We start from the raw sequence: 20,141 nt of genomic DNA, 5'->3' as shown, positions 1-20,141 counted from the left end.
TAAAGCCATCGCCTGCAGTGCCGGCATCCCATATGGGCGCCGGTTCGAGTCCCGTCTGCTCCTCTTCCCATCCAGCTCTCTGCTATGGCCTGGGAAAGCAGCAGAAGATGGTCCAAGGGCTTGGGCCCCCGCACCTGCATGGGTGACCTGGAAGAAGCTCTGGCTCCCAGCTTCTGCCTGGCCCAGCCCTACTAATGCAGCCAGTTGGGGAGTGAACCAGCGGACAGAAGACCTCTGTCTCTCCCTCTTCTGTAACTCTACCTTACAAATAAAATAAAAATAAATCTTTAAAAGACTTAGCCAGCTACACAGATTTATTGAGTTTCAACTCCCCCCTGCGGTTGCCTTGCCAGACTGAATGGTATTGCCGGCGGGACGGCCCCCACCCCTGCTCTATGGAAAGCAGACCTGACCCACTCTGGGCGGGGGGGGGGGGGGCACAAAGTCACCTTTGTGAAATGCCCAACACATCGCCCCGCAGCACACACAGAGCCAACCACGCCGGGCCCAGGGCACCCACCCCCAAGGCCATCGCCCGCCTCAGCCTCTCCACAGCCCCGGCCCACACTGCCACCACCACTTGCTCAAGGTTAGCGCACTATCACCTCCTACGGCCCTGTTCTTGCTCTTGGTCCCTGTACTCAAGGCTTATGGCTTCGGTACGTGGCAGTTTAACAGCCATGTGTTAATCCCCATCTGTGTGTCTCGGGCTGGCATGGCTCAGCCAGGCTCTCTGTTTGGGGTTCTTGGTGGGGGCTACAGTCGAGGTATTGCCCAGGGCTGTGGTCCCTGAGGCTCTGCTGGGGCAGGCTCTGCGGCCAAGCTCCCGTGGGTGCTGGGGTCCATTGAACTGAGCACCTTTGTGGCTGGCTGGCTCCTGGCCAGAGGCCTCCCTCAGTTCCTTGCCACGTAGGCCCTTTAGCAAGCCACTCACCCCACCCCAGCCCGTCCAGGAATCAGCCTCCTTGCAAGATGTCGCACCAGTCTCTGACATTGCAACCCCGGAAGGGGTCTGCCGCCACCGGTCCCACCACCCTCGGAGGGAGACAATGACATTGCCACAAACAGGAGCTGGGCCCCCACAGAGACCCCATGGCATTGTCTCACCTCCACACCCAGGATGCTGGGGGGACCTCGCTTGGGTCTGCTCACCTCTCTCGTCCAAAAGCTCCCGAGGGCGGGCGTTTGGGGCAGCAGTTAAGGACCGCATCAGAGGGCCTGGGTTCGAATCCTGGGTCTGCCCCCTGCTTCCAGCTGCCTGTTGACAGGGGGTAGCAGGTGATGGCTGAAGGAGCCGTGTTCCTGGCTTCCCGTTTTGGGCTGGCCCAGCCCCAGCAGATGCAGGCATTTAAGAGTGAGCCAGCAGATGCGGGAGCTCTCCCCCTCCCTCCCTCCCTCTCTCTGTCATTCAAACTAATAAATAATTTAAGAACTCTTCCCCTAGCATCTCATCTTACAAAAGTGGAAGGTCCTTTCATTTAGCTGCAAGGCTCTTCCGGAACTGTGTCTCGACCTCTGACCTTGGCTCCTCCCACACTCCTACACAAGGTTTCCTGAACAGTCCTGCCTCAGGGCCTTTGCACTGACAGCTCCCTCTGCTGCAGCTTCCTGCCCCCAGGGGTCCACAGGACTCTGCTCACCTCCCCAACCCAGCCCTGCTCAGTAACCCCTTTTCTTCCTCGGCACCTTAGCACCGCCTGCACACGGTATGTGTTCCTTGCTTCTTCCCCCACCCCCAAGTGTGCTGCAGCCCACTAGGGCAGTGGGAAGCAGACTGTCCATTCCCTTCAAGGCCCCCGGTACCTGGGCCATTCCTGACTCCCAGCAGGTGCTCCGTGCTTGCGTGGACTGAACGACTGTCCTGGCAGCTGCTCCCCTGCCCAGCAAGGCTCCGTAGGGGACCTAAAGCTGGCATGAGGACCATGCAAGGGCGAGGGGCCAGCACTGTGGTGCAGTGGGTGAAGCCGCCATGCACAGAGTGGCATCTCAGAGCGCTGGTTCGAGTCCCGGCTACACCACTTCCGATTCAGCTTCCTGCTGATGTGCCTGGAGAAGTCCTTGCCACCCACCAGGCTGGAGTTCCAGGCTCCTAGTCTGAGCCTGGCCTAGGCCTGGCTGTGGCCATCTTTTGTTGAGTGAACCAGCAAAGGATGGAAGATTCTCTCTCTCTCTCACCTGCCTTTCAAACAAATAAATAAAATAAGAAGACAGGCCAGCTGTCCAGACTGCCTCCGGTGCCCACCCCAACTCAGATCCCACAGGCCTCAGCATTCAGGCCCTGAGCCTGTCTCCTCCTATTTGGTGGGCACCTACTCCCCCCAGAGCAGGGCTGGGGCCAGGATGCTCCGCAGGCAGATGTGGCCCCCCCACCCTCCAGGACCCTGTCCTAACCGAGAGAGAGACTGGGTGGCAGGGACTTGCAACAGGTGCGGCCTGGGCTCCCCCTTGCCATCCCAAAGAGGAGCTCAGATGTCTGCAGGTTGCTCGCACCTGCTGTAGCCTCCCGATTCTCACTGCTGGGCCCTCAGCCCTCCCCCCAAGGGGGTCTGCCTGTGTGTCTCCTCCTCGGGGGCCCCCTCTGAAGGGCCCTGCCCCCTCCAGCAGGAGGAGGTAGCTCCTGGTTACACCTCTCTGGCCTTCTTCTTCTGGGTAGACGCCAGCGTGCCTGGGGCAGAGCCCCCTTCCCTTTGCCCAAACTGAGTGGGGGCTTTCCCAGCGGGGGGCCGCGATGGTGGCTTCTGTCCTTGGCGTCCTAAGGAGCCTGCAGGAGGGGGAAACACACAGGGGCCAGGGAGCAGCGGGCAGACAAGCGACTCGGAAAAGACCACGTTTATTCCAGTGCTGGTGGGGGGAGGGTGAGCTGCGCATAGCAATGCTAAGAAGGTGCCGATCTCCTTTGCCTACGAGGTCTGGGCCAGCGGCAGCTGGGGCCAGGCTCACTGCGCTGGTCGAGACCCGGTGAGTAGAGCAGAGCCGAGGCCTCGGCTCAGGCCTTCCCGCCCTTGCCCTGAGACACCCGGGTGTCTGGGGGCGCCCGGCGGAACCACTCGGACCAGGAGCCGTCATAGACAGCCACATCGGGCTTGCCACAGAGGTAGGCGGCCAGGGCGATGTGGCAGGCGGTGACCCCCTTGCGGCAGGTGGCAATGAGGGGCTGCGAGAGGTCCACCTGCTTGGCCTGGAACATGGCACGGAGCTCTTCCGGGCTCTTCTCGAAGCCGTCAGGCGTCAGGAAGTCCATGAAGGGCATGTTGAGCGAGCCGCGGATGTGGCCCGAGCCCAGGCCTGCGGAGGGAGCAGGGGCACAGGTGAGAGGAGCCACTGCCACCAGAGCCCACCTTTGACCTTCCTGGAGCAGGATTTATCCCAACCCCTCCCCCAAAACCTGTCTTAGAGTGGCAATGTCCAACATCGCACCAGCTGGAGAGGACAAGCGCCTGAGTCTCGGCTCTGTCACCACAATCCCTTCTCTTCTCTGACCCTCAGTTTTCTCATCCGTATAATGGGCTCACCTGTCCATCTCTAGCTCACAGGGATGTTAAGAGCCAATGAGACAAATACACACCAATACCGTGTGCAGACTCCAGGGACTGGGAGTAGACTGGGGCCCAGTGCCAGCTTGTCACCATCTCTTTGGGCTCCCCTACCTCCAAAAGTCTCCACTACCCCATTACACCTGGAGCTCAGCAGCATGGGGTCAGAGTGGTAGGAGTGGGAGGGGAGGGACCAGACTACCAGGGCTGTGTGCAACTGGGTCTCAATTTTCCCTTCTGTGGAATGGGAGATAACCCCACCTGCTTTACACGCACATGCAGGTGCCTTAGGTAACAACCCCTAGCGGCCCTGAGAATACAGTAGGCACATACTCATGGCAACAAGGTCCTGGTCCCCTCGCCCCAAGGCCAAGAGGGTCCCCAAACTCACTAGCACGAGCCAGGAGCTCCTGCCGGCGAAGATGTCCCCACTTCCAGGGGACAGCCATTCCTTCCTGTTCCGAGTTCACGTTTTTATCTGGAAACTTGGTTCTGCGAGCAGCTGTGTGCCAGCCCCACCAGCCCCGCCAGCCCCGCCAGCCAGGACCAGCAGATCTGCCGCTCCCAGGGGCTTGTGTGCCCCAACCCTCGGGCAGTGGGGCTGGGAATGCAGGCGTGAGCAGGCTGCTCCAATCCCAGCCCCGAGGAAAGCACTTTGCTGTTTTCTCCTGCGTCATCAACAAAGGGTGCCCTCCCTGCTTGTGGGAGGCCAGCCTGGGGGGCTCCTTCTCCAATCTGCTGGCCAGGGGGATCTAGACCAGCAGGGACTGCCTGCCCGTGTGCAGGAGGAGCCTGACCAGAGAGCTCTGGACAGCAGCCAAGTGGAGCAAAGGCACCGTCTGCCCAGTCCAGCGTCAGGGCTGGCTCGCGGCTCGCCACCCATCTGCCCAGGTTCAGAGGGGGGAGGGAACCTGCTCCAGGGCACACAGCCCACAGAAAGCGAAGTCAGGGTTCTTTGGCCACCCTGAGCCTCCCTGGGAAAGGAGGCCGAGAGTGAGGAAAGGAAGAGGCGACTGCTCCTGTTCTTTGACAGCTCTGAGATCTGGGATTTTGCAGCCCGGTTAGGGCTGTGTGGGCGAGACAACGTCCCCAGGTCAAGGACAGATGTGGATGCTCACTGCCAGGGTTTTCTGGCTTGCCCTCTCCACCTCGCCCCAGCCCTGGGAGGGAGACACACAGGCACAGGGGCTCCGGGTCCCACGGCGCCACCACCAAGCCACAGCTGGTGCTGTGACCTTCCCCCTGGCCCACATGTTTGCTTTCAGCTCACCCTACCCACGGGAGTGGCCTTGGGAAGTGGCCTTTGACGCCAACTGGGGTCAAGTCGTGGCCACTCCGCCTATGACAGAGGCTTCTCTTCTGGTACCCCCCCCCCCATAAGGTGGGACTCAGCCTCACCTCCCCCCTCCCCTGCAGGCTGCCGCCTGCGGATCACAGTAGGAAGGAGCAGCCGAGCTCAATGAGAATCCGTGCCCCTGGGTGCTCCAGAGGGGACCTGGAGGGATGTGGGCTGGGCTCGGACAGAAGGGCACAGGGGCTTTAGAATGCACAGCTTCCAGAAGGCGCTGCCCAGTAGCAGCAGGCTGTGTCCCCCTCAGAGCCTCAGTTCCTTCATCTGTAAAATGGGGGTGGGGCCGGTGCTGGGGCGTAGCAGGTAAAGCCGCTGCCGGCAGTGCCAGCATCCCACATGGGCGCCGGTTCGAGACTCGGCAGCTCCACTTCCGATCCAGCTCTCTGCTATGGCCTGGGAAAGCAGTAGAAGATGGCCCAAGTCCTTGGGCACCTGCACCCATGTAGGAGACCCGGAAGAAGCTCCTGGCTCCTGGCTTCGGATTGGCGCAGCTCCAGCCGTTGTGGCCATTTGGGGAGTGAACCAGCAGATGGAAGACCTCTCTTTCTGCCTCTCCTCTCTCTGTGTAACTGACTTTTAAATAAATCAATACATCTTAAAAGTAAAATAAAATAAGATAAAATGGGAGTGAGGAAACTGGGCCAGGCACACCTCCAAGCGCCGGCTTTCCCTTATTTCCCAGTGTGCTGCAGGGCAGGCTGGGAAGCCGCCAGAGAACCCACTGCACCTGCCCTCCCCCAGTGGCAGCTGAAGTCCCAAGAGGAGGCGGTGCCATGAACCAAGGCTGGGAGGGGCCTGCAGACATTCCGTGCCAGGAGTCCCTGCAAGGTGCCAAATGAACTTGAATCTTCAACTGCAGACCTCAGAGAACCAGCCAGGCAAGAAAAACAGGGACCCTGGGAAAAGCCCGACTGGGGCCACTCCCTGCCCCTGCCCTCACCAGCTGTGGGGCCGTCGTCACCTGCCTCTGCCCGGGGTGCCTCAGTCTCCCCTGTCTGCTGTGGTGACCTTGCAAACCGGCTTTCCTGGTGTTCTCTCCCGCTCCTGCCCAGCCACAGGAAGGAGGACACATTTGTCAACAAGTTAGACAAAATGTTGCACATGAGTTAGAGCCTGAAGGAGGGGCTGCGGCCAAGAAAGAACCTCCAAGGAGAGGCTGGCCGCCCTGAGGGCTCAGGCCAGCCTGGACCTGAGAGACCAGGAGACAAGGGAGGGTGGGGCCGTGGCAGCAAGACCGCAGCCCTGTGCCTGGCTGGGAAAGGCGAGATGTGCCGGCCGCTCTCTGGTTGGGAGCTTCTGGAACTCAGCCCCCACCCTTCAACCCACACAGAACCCCCAGGACAGGAGACAGGGGAGCCATCTCCCCCGGTTACCTCGCAGAGGGGGTCCCCCGCCAGCCCTGGGGAGTGGGAGTGGTCCCTAACGGGAGGATCCTGGTTGAGAACACCGATTTGAATAAGGCGGTGCTGGGTTCAGATCCTGACTCTGCTACTGAACTGAACAAATAACAACAGGCCCCCCACCCTGAATTGGGATCTTAAACCTTGATGGGCGGGAGAGTACAACCCAAGGCAAGGGTCTGGTGTGCAGCGGCCGCGCTGTCCCAGCTCAACTGCCGGCCAGCCTTGTGCCTTCTGCAAACACCAGTCAGGGGAACCCTGGGGAGCGGGCAGACAAGGGGGCGCTGGGGGAAGGGCACTGTTTGTCTATGGGGGTTTCTGGGCAGCCAGTGAGGCCCTGGGAAGCTGGGGGGGGGGGTCCCTGGGCGGTTTCTGCACCACGATGCCAATGCTGGCGCCTGGGCACAATGCCCTTCGGTCCATGTGAGGGAGCTCATAGACGTGCCCCAGTCAGTCCTGCCGATGCCAGGCTGCTGGTTAGCACACGGCCATGGGCACGCGCACACCCCGCAAAGGCCTTCCAGTTTGCACCCTCTGCTTTTACAAACTCAGACTGACGCCTCCCTGGGGGAACTGAGGGCCAAGCTTGGAGAGGGTCCCAGCCACCCTTACTGCCCCTCCCCCATTTCCAATGGGCCATCCCCAGGGACCACCCCAGCCCCCCGACACCCACCTACTGCATCCGGCTCCGGTTCGGTGCCCAGGTACCGCCCCTGGGCCCGGGAATCCACCAGCTGGAACCTCTTAGACTGCAGGTTCTCCAGCACCTGCTCATACGTCTTGAGCAGGGAGCGGTCCAGGGTGGCTTTGAAAACAGCCGGCTCAGGCCGGGAGGGCTCTGAGGTCACCGGGTGGCCCTCCTTCAGCCAGTTCCGGAAGCCACCATTGAGCACTGACACCATGCGGTGGCCGAACACGCGGAACATCCACCAGACCCGCGGGGCGTAGAAGCTGCCCAGGTGGTCGCCATCGTAGACCACCACGTGGGTGTCGTTGCTGATGCCCAGCCGGCCCACGTAGTCAGCGAAGCCCGCCTCGCTGGGCAGCATCATCTCGTAGGGCGACGCCGTGTCCCGGCATTCCTCGATGTCAAAGAAGGAGGCACCGGGCACATGCCGCTCCTGGTACTCCTGGCGGGCCTGGCGGGTGCCCGGGGAGTACCAAGATGCGTCCAGTACTCGCAGGCCAGGCCCCACCTTGCCGGCCCGGACCGACTCCGCCAGCCACTTGGTGGAGACCAGCGCCCGGTAGAGCACCTGCTGAACCATGGCTTCGGCTCCGCGAGTCACCTGGCGCCAAGGGGAACCGGGAAAGAGACGCGCGTGAGGGGCCTGGATGCGCACTGGGGTGGGGCTGGGCGGAAGCGCTGTTTTTCTCGCTGTGCTCCCAGGCGACTGCAGGCAACAGCACCCCGGCGGGCCAGGGGAGTGCAGAGTCCCGCGGGAGGGGAGGTGCAGAGTCCCGCGGGAGGGGAGGGCCCGCCCCGCTGCTCGCCTCGGGCCCGCCCCAGATCAGCGCAGAAGGGGTGGGGCGCAAGCTGCTGCCCGAGGCGGACCTCCACTGGGGGGATCTGGCGGAGAAAGCTATGGCCCTGGCTCTCGGGATCCCGCCGGGAAGGGCCGGGGAGACATGCCCAGCGTAGTGGGGTGGGTGAGGGGCCAGGGCACACTCGGGCTCGGAACGGCCTTCCCGGGGAGGGCAGGGGATGGGCGCCCGGGGAGCGTTCCGCGGGAGCCCCGCGTACGCTTTCGCATCCCTCCCCCGAAAGGCTCGCTCGCCTCCAGAATGCCCGAGTCCGGCCCCAGCTCGGTGCCCACTGCCCCCAACTGGGCCGGGGATCCCGGGGCGCCCCGCCCCGCGCTCGCCGCCGGGACCCTCCCCCGAGCCGCAGGCAGCCCGGCCAGGGGCCGGACCCGGGGCGGCCGCCGCACTCACTCGCCCTCTCCGCCGCCTGGCGCTCGCCCCTGCCCTCCGCAGAAGTTGGGCGGTTCAAACCCGGAGCCCGCAGCTGCCCCGGCGGCGCGCACCATCGCGCGCCGCCCCGGAGGGGGATCCTGCCCGCCCGCCGCGGCCGGCTCCGCGCGGACCCCGCGCCGCCGCGCCGCACTCCGGCCGCCCCTCTGCGCTCGGCGCCACACAGACCCGCGGGCAGCTGCCGGGGGGCGCCGGGCTGCGGGAGCGCGGCGCGGGGCCGGGCGCGGAGGCGCGGGCGTCCCCCCCCCACCCGCCGGGCCAGTGGAAGGCGCTGGCGGCGGCGGCTCGGAGTGGCCGCGGCGGTGGGCTGTGCCCGAGTCTCCTCCCTTTGGCCGGCCGCAGGTTGGTGGCGGGAGGGGGAGAGGGCTGTGGGCGCGGGGAGGGGGCGCCATGGCGGAGCCGGGAGGCCTGGAGCCCGAGATCCGGGTAACTGCTGCGGCGTCGCCCCCGCCTGTCCTAGGGGGAGGCCGCTCCTTGGGGTGCGCGGCGAAGGCTCCCCCGCGGAGCTCCTTCGCCGGCCCGCGGGAAGGGCGTCCTGGGCGCCCCTGGGTCCTCCCTAAGAAGGGGGACTGTCCCGGGCCGCTTGGGGCGGCCCGCAGGGTGGGGCGGGGTGAGTGGCGGGTGGGGAGCAGCGGGTCGGGGCGGGGTGGCCTGGTGCCGCCGGCGAGGGTAGAGGGGAGGGCGAGAGGCCGGGAGAGGAGGTCCCGCGGAGCAGAGCCCCCGGCGGGGAGGAGCTGGCGGAGAACTTGGTGAAGTGAAACCAACAGGCGCCCGCGCCTGCGTGCGCGCACCTCGCGAGCGCTCCCACGGTGTCACTCGCTGCTCGCGCCAGCCCCGCGGGGCAGGCCAGGCCCGGAACTTTATTTAGAGACGTGAGAGAGGGAGGGAGCGGGGCTCGGAGCAGGTGCGGCGGAGGCCGGGCCGAACCCCTGCGCTGAGGCCCGCGTGGGGCTCTGCCTTTGTTTACCTGGCTCCTCTGAGCCTCGCTGGCCGCGGCCAGTCTGCACTCAGCATTCCCGACGGTGCCCCGCAGGCTCCTGCCTCCCTTGTCAGAAAAGTTGGTTCTGCCCGGAAATGCTTCCCAGGGCAAATTGCTGCATTTCATCCTTGGACTAGTATTTACCTAGGGAGTCTTCTGAGGTCTGGGGGGGGGGGGGGGGTTAGAGGCGGAGAGCAGGTGCCAGGAGGAACCAGATGGGTAGGGGATGCCCTGTAGCAGTCGGCCCAGCCCTGATCGCCACTGTGGACACCACCACCCCCCATATGGGCCAGGGGCTGTCCTGTATGTCCCAGAGTGCCTCACTTCCCCACCCACCCACCAGGACCTGATACCTCTTCTCGTCTCCCCCCTTGCCTTCAGCCACACAAGGCTTGCCCTCTCCCAGCCGCCTCCATGGCCAGCAGTTCAGCTGAGAGGGCTGGGCCGGGTCACACCCAGTCCTGAAATTCTCAGGTTCTAAGTTTACTGCTGTAGGTCCCAGGGTCATCCACGAGAGTTATGGAAGAAATCACGGGGTTCCACTAAACCTTTCAAGGTGATCAGCAATGGAGCCAACTGTATGGCGGCCCCTCTGGGTTCATTTCTTTTTTTATTTTAATTAACTTATTTATTTGGAAGTCAGAGTTACACAGAGAGAGAAGGAGAGGCAGAGAGAGAGAGAGAGAGAGAGAGAGGTCTTCCATCCACTGATTCACTCCCCAGTTGGCCGCAATGGCCAGAGCTGCACTGATCCGAAGCCAGGAGCCAAGAGCTTCCTCTGGGTCTCCCACATGGGTGCAGGGGCCCAAGCACTTGGGCCATCTTCTACTGCTTTCCCAGGCCACAGCAGAGAGCTGGATCTGAGTGGAGCAGCGGGGACTCGAATCAGTGCCCCTATGGGATGCCAGCACTGCTGGCGGCAGCTTTACCCGCTATGCCACAGCACTGGCTCCTATGTTCATTTCTTAATCTTTTCTATTAGAGTGGAGGCTGGGAGCACCGTTATCAGAAACAGAACCTGCTCGGGGACCCCAGTGTGCCCCACTGACCAGCTCTGTGGCTGAGCACACGGCACTTCCAGTCCACTGCCTCATTCATAAAGCTGCAGGGCTCGGCACCTGCTCCCCACGACGCTCCGCTGACCCTGCTCTCTGCCCACCCCTCCACGTGGCCGGCAGGGCTGCTGGCGCGAGTGTGAGCCTGTGCCCTCCACAGGGTGCCCAGCGGAGGGGGCGCACACCCAGCCAGCGGCCCTGGGGGGGCTCTGCCCCTGCTTCACAGAAGGGGTTTGTTCCTCTAACCTGCACGAGGGCAGCTGCGCACTGTGGGCACCCGGCACCCGAACCCACGGCCGCAGGCTGTGCGCTGGTGCTCTGTCCACCACGGCAGCAGCGGAGGGAGGAGGTGTGCGGAGCCGAGTCCCTGTTGCTGCTGCGAACAGAAGCACCCGGTGACAGCTCCGGCTGGACCCCCTGGGCCAGCACAGCAACCCCTGTGGCTGAGAAGCCTGGCGTCTGCAGCCAGGCCGCCCAGTGGGATGCCCCAGGGGAGTCAGTGTGCGTCTGTGAGCCTCAGTGTTCCCCTCTGCAAAATGGTCCCGACAGACCAAACCTCTCAAGACTGTTTGTTCAACAAATAACTGACTGTGCTGTGCCGGGCGCTGTTTGCAAGGTGTGGTGAGGTATGAGAATGGCACACAGCTAGGACCCAGCACATCCCAGCCACCCGGGCTGTGTATGCACGCGGGGACCTGGTCAGCTGTGAGTGAACCTGAGTTGAATTTCAGGGAGGGGCTCTGCACCTGTTCTTAATAGTGAGGCCCCCCTTCCCCCTCCCGCAGGGCCCTCTCCTGGGGCTCATCACCGTGTGGTCACTTGGAGCTCTGTAGCTCCAAGGCCTGGCAGCCGAGGCCCCCGGGGACCAAAGTCCCCTCGAAGTGATTTCTCCATCCCTGGACTCTGCCCTAGGCGGGCTCCACCTGCCTCTCCAGCCCTCACCCCTGCCCCAGTCCCAGGGCGCCGGCCCAGGGCCCTACTGACAGCCTCCCTGTCGCGCAGGCCTGCAGCCCGAGTGACACCATGGCCGCCCCGCAGCTCTTCCGTGCACTCGTGTCTGCGCAGTGGGTGGCCGAGGCGCTGCGGGCCCCGCGTGCGGGGCAGCCGCTGCAGCTACTCGACGCCTCCTGGTACCTGCCCAAGCTGGGCCGCGACGCGCGCCGCGAGTTCGAGGAGCGCCACATCCCGGGCGCCGCCTTCTTCGACATCGACCAGTGCAGCGACCGCACGTCGCCCTACGACCACATGCTGCCCCGCGCCGAGCAGTTCGCGGAGTACGCGGGCCGCCTGGGCGTGGGCGCCGCCACACACGTCGTGGTCTATGACGCCAGCGAGCAGGGCCTGTACGCGGCGCCGCGGGTCTGGTGGATGTTCCGCGCCTTCGGCCACCGCACCGTGTCGCTGCTCGACGGCGGCCTGCGCCACTGGCTGCGCCAGGGCCTCCCGCTCGGCTCAGGCAAGAGCCACCCCGCGCCCGCTGAGTTCCACGCGCAGCTCGACCCCGCCTTCGTCAAGACCTACGAGGACATCAAGGAGAACCTGGAAGCCCGGCACTTCCAAGTGGTGGATGCCCGCGCTGCTGGCCGCTTCCAGGGCACGGAGCCTGAGCCCCGAGACGGTAACAGCGCTGGGGAGGGGTGGGGACGGGGGTGGGGGGCACTGCGTTGGCCTTCTCTCACCTGCAAAGGCCACTGCCAGGAGCGAGAAGCCGGACCTGTGTTCCGTGCCTGCAGGGTGGATCTTGCCACCGCATCCCGGCCCACCGCGTTTTGCACAGGGACTGCCCGGAGTCGGCGCCTATCTCAGTGCGAGAACCCGGACAGCTCTCGCCCCGGCTCCACGGGTGTGTGGCTCCCTGCGGAATGGTGGCGGGGCGGGCGGGGCGTAGTTTGGGACAATCCCGGTGACAGGCCCCGATCTGGTGGACCCAGGAGCTCAGGGGATGCCGGCTGCAGGAAGAGGCGCTGGGTGCAGAGGGAAGCCAGGTTCTTGGGAGCAGTGAGCCCAGGGTGACTGTTCCCTGGGGAGGGGGCAGGGCCTTCTGCCTGGGGGCGGGGCTTCCGGGTGTAGGGGAAAGCCTTGTATGGGAGGGGACCCCACAGGCAAGGGGCTCAAAGACCCCATGGGTGGGAGTTTTCCAAAATCCCCAGGGGGCAGGCGCAGTCACTCCGCCATAAACCACAGCCTCCCTGTCCCGGGGACTCACCCGACTTCAGATGGAAAATGCTTAAAAAAAAAAAAAAAGAATTGCACTGGACATGTACACGTACGTGTCCCTTACTATCCCCCAGACAACACCGTGCGACACTAGCCCTAGCACACAGCATTTACCTGGCATGAGGTTCTGTAAGTAACCGGGAGATGTCTCGAGTCTGCTTGAGAATGGGTACGGACGCCGCCGTTTTTGTCTAAGGGACTTGGTCCTGGAACTGGCCGCTCATCCGCACCGCGGGGTCACCGCACTGTCCCTGTGCAGAGAGGGAGAGAGCAGCAGCACCCGCCTTGCCCTGCTCAGCGAGGAGCCCGCACGTTAAACTACAGAGAGCAGCCAGTGGTCCCCAGCGCAAGAGCCCAGGGCCACTGCCTCTGGGGAAGCTCTCCCTGGGTGATGTCCCTTGTCCCCAGGGCTAGAGTTCCTGTTCTAGTTCCTGTTCCGTGTTTCCCAAGCCAAGGCTAGCCCAGCACTGCCTTGGATGACTTAAGGGCAAGCACTGTGTGCCGGCTTCGGGCCCCAGACCCGCAGTGCAATGGTGATAAATAGCTAAGAGCCAGCCCACGGAGAGGCCACGTGGGTGGTGATTCAGCTGCGCCCAGCCTCATCCGGGCACCACCTTGATCTTGTTGGCTCCCCCAGCTGAGCTCCAGGGGATGGAACAACACGGGGAGCTGGCTGGTGCCAGAGCTGGGCTCAGAGCTGCGCCCCAGGCTGCGCTGCCTGTGTGACCAGGGAGCTCACCTGGTCTCTGAGCCTCAGCTCCTCAGGTGTGCAATGGGAGCTGGCACACAGGGCACAGAGGATGAGAGGGACCGTGTAGAGCACCCGGCTCCATGTGTGCACGTGTGGGGATGCTGCGCAGGGGGACGTGGACGTGATGTCACTCGTGTGTGGCTCTCTGGCTCTTGGGGGGTTCTGAATGCTTGCCTCAATCATGCTCACTCACCTAGAAAATGGACGGTGACGACACACGCCCAGCAGGTGGTGCCAGGGTGGACGAAGCTGGCAGGTGCAACGGCCTGGTGGTCAGTGCCATCTCAGGCGGTGGGGAGCACTCCTAGCCCTTGCTGCTGTCATCCTGCCCACCCCAGAGCAGGGAGGGGAGGCCCGCTTCTCTGGAGGGGGGAGGAGCAGCCCTGTCTTCGTAGTCTCCACCTGGAGGGGCAGCTGCTCTTCTGCTCTGGGTGGGGCTCTGTGGGTCACCTGTGACCCAGCCCAGGTTCTGCCTGCGCCATCCCAGTGTCTGCACGTGCGGGGAGGAGTGGCCCCTCTGTGCTGTGCTCTGAGAGTAGACACTGCAGCCCCCATAGCCCCGGCCCCTGCACCTGGCTGACTCCTGCTCACCCCTCAGGCAACGGGCACACCAGCCAGTGGCTCCAGGATGGCCTGGGTTTGAGTCCCTCTCCCCGTTTCTAGCCAGAGCAAATCAGTGCCTCTCAGGCTGCTGACTGTACACAAGGGCGGGCCGTCCTTACTTCCCACGGAGGAGGCACCCTGAGGGGCAGGGGGAGGTCCAGCAGTGCCCAGTGCACGGCACACACTGCAGTGTCCATGGGTGATGACTGCTCATGGCCTATGACAGGCCCTCGTGGCACCCAGTAGGGCTGTTGGTAACAGCCATGGACTTGTAATTGTCCAGCGATTGCCTGAACTCTGCGGGATCCCAGCTCCATGCCTGCCAGGGCCACAGACCCCGCCCGGCAGGGCTCCTGTTGACTGTTTTGTGGGGCCAAGAGTGGTTCTAGTGGGGTTGGGTTCTAGGTTCCAACTCCAGCCAGTTGTGTGCTAGGTGCTTTCTCCTGAACCCGTTCACAGCCTCAGCATCACCGTCTGTGGAATGGGAACATGTCTCAGGAGTGCCCGAGCTTCGTGGTGGGGAGGACAGAATGTGTGGTGCCTGTGGCAGGACTGGCACTCTGCCTGTCGGGGGGGGCTCTCTGTGTGGCAGGTGCCACAGTCATGGGCTGCCGCTCATGCCATACCTCTGTCTCCTCCTTCCCACTCCCCTGCTGCAGGCATTGAACCCGGCCACATCCCCGGCACCGTGAACATCCCCTTTACAGAGTTCATGACCCCAGAGGGCCTGGAGAAGAGCCCGGAGGAGATCCGGTGCCTGTTCCAGGAGAAGAAGGTGGACCTGTCCCGGCCACTCGTGGCCACCTGCGGCTCGGGCGTCACTGCCTGCCACGTGGCCCTGGGGGCCTACCTGTGCGGCAAGCCCGACGTGCCCATCTACGACGGCTCCTGGGTAGAGTGGTTCATGCGTGCCCGACCCGAGGACATCATCTCCGAGGGCCGGGGGAAGACGCACTGAGGCCGGGCAAGACGCAGGCCAGCTCCGGCGATGCCCGGCCACCAGCCGTGCCCAGCCCGGCTACGCTGACTGCACTGACAGCGCATCTCCATCCGGCCCCAGTGTCCACTGAGGCCACATCCCAGGCCCAGAACTTCCACTGACTCTTGGGCTCCCTGCAGAGGCAAGGGAGGAGACAGCGGGGGGCAGGGGACCCAGGTCCACACGCCGGCTGCCCCACACGGTGCTGAGGGGCCGCCCCGCCTGCCTTGTTTCCCTGTTGAGGAAATAAAACAGCCACGTGCCAAATCCATGCACCCATGGGGCCACTCCGGTTTTCCTGAGCACCCAGCCAAGGGTGCTTACAGTACCTCAAGGTCTTGGGGAACCTGTCCCTGGCTTCTGAGCAGTGCGGCAGCCTGGGGAGCTCTGTTCCCACAATCCGAGCACCCCCAGCACCCCCTAACCCTGGGGGCCTCCCTCTGGCTGTGGGCTGCTTGAGACCAGTTTTGCTGTGACGCCTGCAGGGTCCCCACAGCCTCACAGGTAGGCAGGTGCGTCTTCTTACAGGACAGCCCGGGTCCGCAGCTCCAGAGGAGGCTGGCCCAGCTGGGGGCGCCAGGGCATGGCTGACTTCATGCCTGACTCGGGGAACCTGGGTCTGGGCTCTGGGAGCTCAGGGAGGCTGGGTCCCTGCACACAGCAGGGCTGGGTGGGCCCAGGGCACTGATCCCTGCCTGCCCCCGGCACCACCTGCTGAAGGCCCCGCCCCGTGATTGTCCCAGGGGGAGGCTGCGCGTGGCCGACTGAGAGGGCCCCAGATGCCTTGCTGGGGCTGGGTCCCCCTCTCCGCCTCTCCGGGCAGCGCCAGGTCCTTGTTGGTCACTGGGGGGAGCCCTCAACACCACCTGGTCTGGCCCTTCTAGAAACGAGAGAGGGCCAGGGCCTTACCAAGTTCACGGCAACTGGGCCAGGGCCAGGTCTGGCTCTCCTGACTCTGCTTCTCTCTTTCTGCACCTCAGCCCACGCCCCATCGACTTTCCTGCTGCCCGGTCATTTCCCACGTCCACGGGCAAGTCCCAGGCTCTCTGAGCCTCGGCTTCCACATCCATGCAATGGGAACGGCGCGTACTGGGGAAGAAGGGGAACCCGGTCAGGAGCCCATTGCAAAGGCCCATGTGTCCCGGCCGGGGTCCCCCCACCTCAGCACAGACGTGTGGACTGGGGGGCTCCCCGGGGCAGGGCTGCCTGAGCGCACTGTGGGATGCGTGTCTGGCCTCTCTCCACGAGAGTCCAATGTCCAACCTCCTGCAGTGCCGAGCCCCTGCTCCCAGGGAAATGAGAGCTGACTCCGGTGCAGGCAGGGAACCCCCACGTGGAGGGAGCCCCACCCTCTATCTATCTTCAGTCCCTGAGGCTGAACTCAGCAGTTTAGACACCGCCTGTCATCCGGTCTCAGACAAGCCCTGTTCTCTCCCTGCCTCTTCCAGGAGATGGGTTTGTGTGCGAATGCCCGGGAGTTCGGATCTGTCCCAGTTCCTCCAGACAAGGGTGCCCTCTGTAGCTCCAGTCTCTTTTTCTTTTATTTTTTAAAATTTATTTATTTATTTACTTGAGAGGCAGAGTTACAGACAGAGAGAGGGAGAGACAGAGAGGTCTTCCATCTGCTGGGTCACTCCCCAAATGGCCGCAATAGCTAGAGCTGGGCTGATCTGAAGCCAGGAGCCTGGAGCTTCTTCTGGGTCTCCCGCACAGGTGCAGGGGCCCAAGGACTTGGCCCACCTTCCACTGCTTTCCCAGGCCATCAACAGGGAGAGCTGGATCAGAAGTGGAGCAGCCGGGACTCAAACAGGCACCCATATGGGATGCTGGCACTGCAGGTGGCAGCTTTACCCACTACACCACAGCGCCAGCCCTGTGCTGAACTATTTTAAAACAGACTGATTTTACCAAGCAAATGGCAAGCTCAGAGAGGTTGTATGATGTGCCCCAGGGCACACAGCTAGTCTGACAGGAGCCTGTCCCGTGGATCTTGCCTGCAAGGTTTTGCAGGTTCAGGATCAAAGGGGCAAGGACAGAAACACATGACAGGAGCCCGTGGAAGATGGGCCGTGGCTCTGCAGCTCCGCAGGGGTCTTGAGCAAGGCCTGTGGGACCGGCTCCCTTCCCCTCACCCTGTCCAGCCTCCAGCAAGAGCACCAAGGCGGATCCCCACTGGCCTTTTCCCCAGAAGGTTCCCAGCGGGCCTGTGCGAACACATAGACCTGCCCGGTGCTGGGAGAACGGGTGCGGCCGTGCCTTCCGGGGTCGCCTCGAGCCTCAGGCTGTGTCGTGACCCTAAGGAGTGACCCAGGGCACTGTCTCCCGCCAGCCTCAGCTCCCAGAATAACAACACACCACGAGTCCCTGCTTCTGCGGGCGCCCGCCCCACCCCCACCCCGGGTATTCCAGGCAGCACCTTGCAACACAAGACAACGGGACAACGAAATTTCTGCCCACCCGGCAAATATTTGCTGAGCAGCCCCTGTGCGCCGTGGCGGTTGGAAGTGCGTTACCCAATCTGTCTAACCAGCTGCTCTGGAACATTTCCACGGTCTGGATCGTGGCCAGGAGGGGGCAGAGTCCCGAGCCCCGCTCTACACAGTGCCCTGAGCACTGATCAGGTGGTCATTTGGTCCTAGTGCTGTGGAGTCAGCTTTGCACACCTGCCTTCCAGAGCCTTTTTGCCTCAGTCTTTCATCTGAGAAGTGGGTGCAGCTCAGTGCTGCCACACCCAGGGTGGGTGTGCGGTCAGCTAAGGTAAAACTCATAAAGGAGCAGTGGCGGGGGTCACTCCTACCGCGACGGCCTCGGCGGCACGCGCTCCATGCCATTAGCATGGGGGTGGTCTCAGCTCACAGAGAAGTCTTGTGGGGGAAGAAAACATTTTCAGGTGTACTGGAAGCTGGGTCAGTACCAAATTTATTATTTTTTTAAATATTTATTTATTTATTTATTTATTTATTTGAAAGCGTTGCAGAGAGAGGGAGGTCTTCCTCCACTGGTTCACTCCCCAAATGGCCACAACAGCCAGGGCAGAGCCAGGCCAAAGCCGGGAGCCAGGAGCTTCATCCGGGTCTCCCACACGGGTGCAGGGCCCAAGCACTGGGTCGACCTCCGCTGCTTTGCCCAGGCCATTAGCAAGCAGCAGTATTGGAAGCAGTGCAGCCGGGACTCGAACCGGCACCCGCATGGGATGCTGGCGTCGCACGCAGCGGCTTTACCCGCTACGCCACAGCGCTGGCCCCAGTACCAAACTTCAAACAAAATAACCAATGAGAAGACGAAAGGTGCTGAGCTCCAGAAGCCTCGTGTCTCCCTTATTGCCCGGTGATGGCCTCGGGGTGCTCGTCCCTACGCGGAAATGTCCCCAGCTGTCAGGACCCATCAGCCTCAGGTCCTCCTCACTGGGAACGCCCTCGCTGACTGCCCTTCCTCTTGGCTGTCCCTCGAGTGCGGCCTGCCTCCGGGTGGGCCCGCACCTGGAGTTGCAACTCCAGTGCATAACCCGTGGCTCTGGGCAGTGGCTCCACTCTGCCCTCCACAACTTGCTGCGGAACTCACAGCCACGCACCCACTGCTTGCTTGGCCCCCAGCCCTGCCCAGCTCGACCCGTGGCCCCTGTCTCAGTGGGCGTGGCCACCGCCCTGGGTCCCCTGCGCCCAGACCTGGTGCTTAACAGACTCTGCTTCCCTTACCCCTCTGCAGTCAGCTCCGAGGCCTGAGGCTTCCTACCTCTGCCCTGCCCCCTGGGGCCAGGCCCCCACAGTCCCCACGCCCAGGACGCGTCCTCGGGGACAGCCCCACACCGGCAGCTGGGACGCAGAGGCTGAAGACAGAGCCTGAGAGAGGCACTGCCTAGCGGGGAGGGGTGGGCGCAAACAGCCCCCCTGGGGAGGAGTATCTGAAATCCTGAAACAGAAGGGAGGGGCGGTTCTGGATCCAAAGGCTCTGCCCCCTCGCTCCAGGGAGAGCTGCAGCAGGAGCTGGGGGTGCTCGGGGCAGCCTCTGCAGGGCCCCAGCCTCCTGCTCCCTGGCTGTGAGGTAGGCAGGGGCCTCCATGTGCCCATCTGTGACATGGGGACAATCTGCATTGTAGGGTTGCTTTGGGGTAGCATTGCTGTGATTGGAGCAGACGCCGGCTCAGCGGGCTCTAAGTGGAAGTGTGAAGTGTGTTTTTCATTCCCAGGGTCCTGGTGCACACCTGCTGGCCCCGCCCACCGGGGGGCAGGGCTTCGTGCCCCTGAAGGCCCACGTCATGGCTCCACACTTCTTTGCAGCCAACCAGGCCCTCGCAGTCTGTCCTTGGCCTCCCTTCCCGGACCATGGGCCCTGCCAGAGCCTGGCTGCAGCAGGGGGGTGGGGAGAGGAGCCAGGGGTGAGAGACAACAGCAGGTATGACTGGGCAGGGAGGACCCCAGAGACCCCCCCCCCCCGTGGAGGCTTGACCAGCGCATGCTCAGTGGTCAGCTGGGAGCCGCACCAGGCACGGTGGGAGGTCGGGCAGGATTGTCAGCCTAAGGGGAACTGGAGCAGAGAGAGCCACAAATAGGTGTGGGCACCGCAGCCTTCGAAACTCAGGTCTGGAGGAGGATGGGGCAGAAGCTGAGGGCAGGGATGAGGTGGGGGCCAGCCAAGAGCCGGGGGAGCAGGGGGCACGCGCAGAGCTGTGGCTCAGCTGGTCTGGCCATGGGTGCCAGGGGCTAGGGGTGAGGGTGGTATCTGGTAAGCTGTCACGGATGGCAACTGGCAAGTCACCTGATTGCCAGTAGAGGGCAGCAGTGTGCAAACCGTAGCTGCAGGATCTGGGTCTCAGGTCATCACAACCCCTCGCTGACCCAAGCAGCTCCCTCTGCTGCCTTAAGAAATACTTATTAGAGACTCCAGAACACAACAGCAGAATAGGCAACTGAAGGAACCTGTGGATTCACTATAACCAGCTAAAGGCCTTCTCTTTTAAAAAGTTTTTATTTGGAGAGAGATCACCCCTCTGCTGGTTCACCCCCCAAATGCCCATAGTAGCTGTGGCTGGAGCAGGACAAAGCCAGAAGCCAGAGAGCTCCATCCAGGGCCCCCATGAGTGTCAAGGACCCAGCCCCATGAGCTATCACCACTGCCTCCCAGGGTGTGCACTCGCTGGGACTTGAACCTGGGCCCTCCACATATGGGTTGTGAGCCCTCCAGCTGGTAGCTTAACTGCCAGGCCAAATCCACCCTGCAAACAATTAGGTTTTGAAGAGTTAAGCTACTGTATGAGGAAACACCCGGACCCTGAATACACTTGGAAAGCTCTCAAAGGATT

General features: G+C 63.2%; 2 protein-coding genes across 3 annotated transcripts; one reads left to right on the top strand and one right to left on the bottom strand.

The window, feature by feature from the left end:
• Nucleotides 1–2,814: 2,814 nt before the first annotated feature.
• Nucleotides 2,815–8,262, bottom strand: TST (thiosulfate sulfurtransferase). The gene is made up of 3 exons (XM_062202895.1): nt 8,220–8,262; nt 6,958–7,573; nt 2,815–3,285 (listed from the first exon to the last, which is right to left on the bottom strand). Exons 2-3 carry the CDS (start codon nt 7,550–7,552, stop codon nt 2,987–2,989), a joined length of 894 nt encoding a protein of 297 aa, XP_062058879.1. The 5' UTR covers nt 7,553–7,573; nt 8,220–8,262; the 3' UTR covers nt 2,815–2,986.
• A 276-nt stretch (nt 8,263–8,538) lies between these two features.
• On the top strand, nt 8,539–15,113 carry MPST (mercaptopyruvate sulfurtransferase). 2 transcript variants are annotated; one of them, XM_062202894.1, is made up of 3 exons: nt 8,539–8,600; nt 11,295–11,910; nt 14,523–15,113. In XM_062202894.1, the coding sequence occupies exons 2-3, from the start codon at nt 11,316–11,318 to the stop codon at nt 14,819–14,821; spliced, it is 894 nt and encodes a 297-aa protein (XP_062058878.1). In that variant the 5' UTR covers nt 8,539–8,600; nt 11,295–11,315; the 3' UTR covers nt 14,822–15,113. The 2 variants fall into 2 exon arrangements, with proteins under 2 accessions (XP_062058878.1, XP_062058877.1); XM_062202893.1 differs by lacking the exon at nt 8,539–8,600 and adding an exon at nt 8,621–8,684.
• Nucleotides 15,114–20,141: the final 5,028 nt, after the last annotated feature.

Source organism: Lepus europaeus, chromosome 10, assembly GCF_033115175.1.
Source record: "Lepus europaeus isolate LE1 chromosome 10, mLepTim1.pri, whole genome shotgun sequence".
NCBI lineage: Eukaryota > Metazoa > Chordata > Mammalia > Lagomorpha > Leporidae > Lepus > Lepus europaeus.
Note: the sequence above shows the minus strand (reverse complement) of the source record. Positions and strands in the feature narration are given on the sequence as shown.

What these genes read in the sequence shown, in the direction of transcription:
- TST (XM_062202895.1), bottom strand. Translation starts at nt 7,552, where the DNA reads ATGGTTCAGCAGGTGCTCTACCGGGCGCTGGTCTCCACCAAGTGGCTG. An exon ending in ACCGGAGCCGGATGCAGTAG is followed by an intron (nt 3,286 to 6,957) that starts GTGGGTGTCGGG and finishes CTCCCTCCGCAG; the next exon opens with GCCTGGGCTCGGGCCACATC.
- MPST (XM_062202893.1), top strand. Translation starts at nt 8,649, where the DNA reads ATGGCGGAGCCGGGAGGCCTGGAGCCCGAGATCCGG. An exon ending in GCCTGGAGCCCGAGATCCGG is followed by an intron (nt 8,685 to 11,294) that starts GTAACTGCTGCG and finishes CCTGTCGCGCAG; the next exon opens with GCCTGCAGCCCGAGTGACAC. An exon ending in GGAGCCTGAGCCCCGAGACG is followed by an intron (nt 11,911 to 14,522) that starts GTAACAGCGCTG and finishes CCCCTGCTGCAG; the next exon opens with GCATTGAACCCGGCCACATC.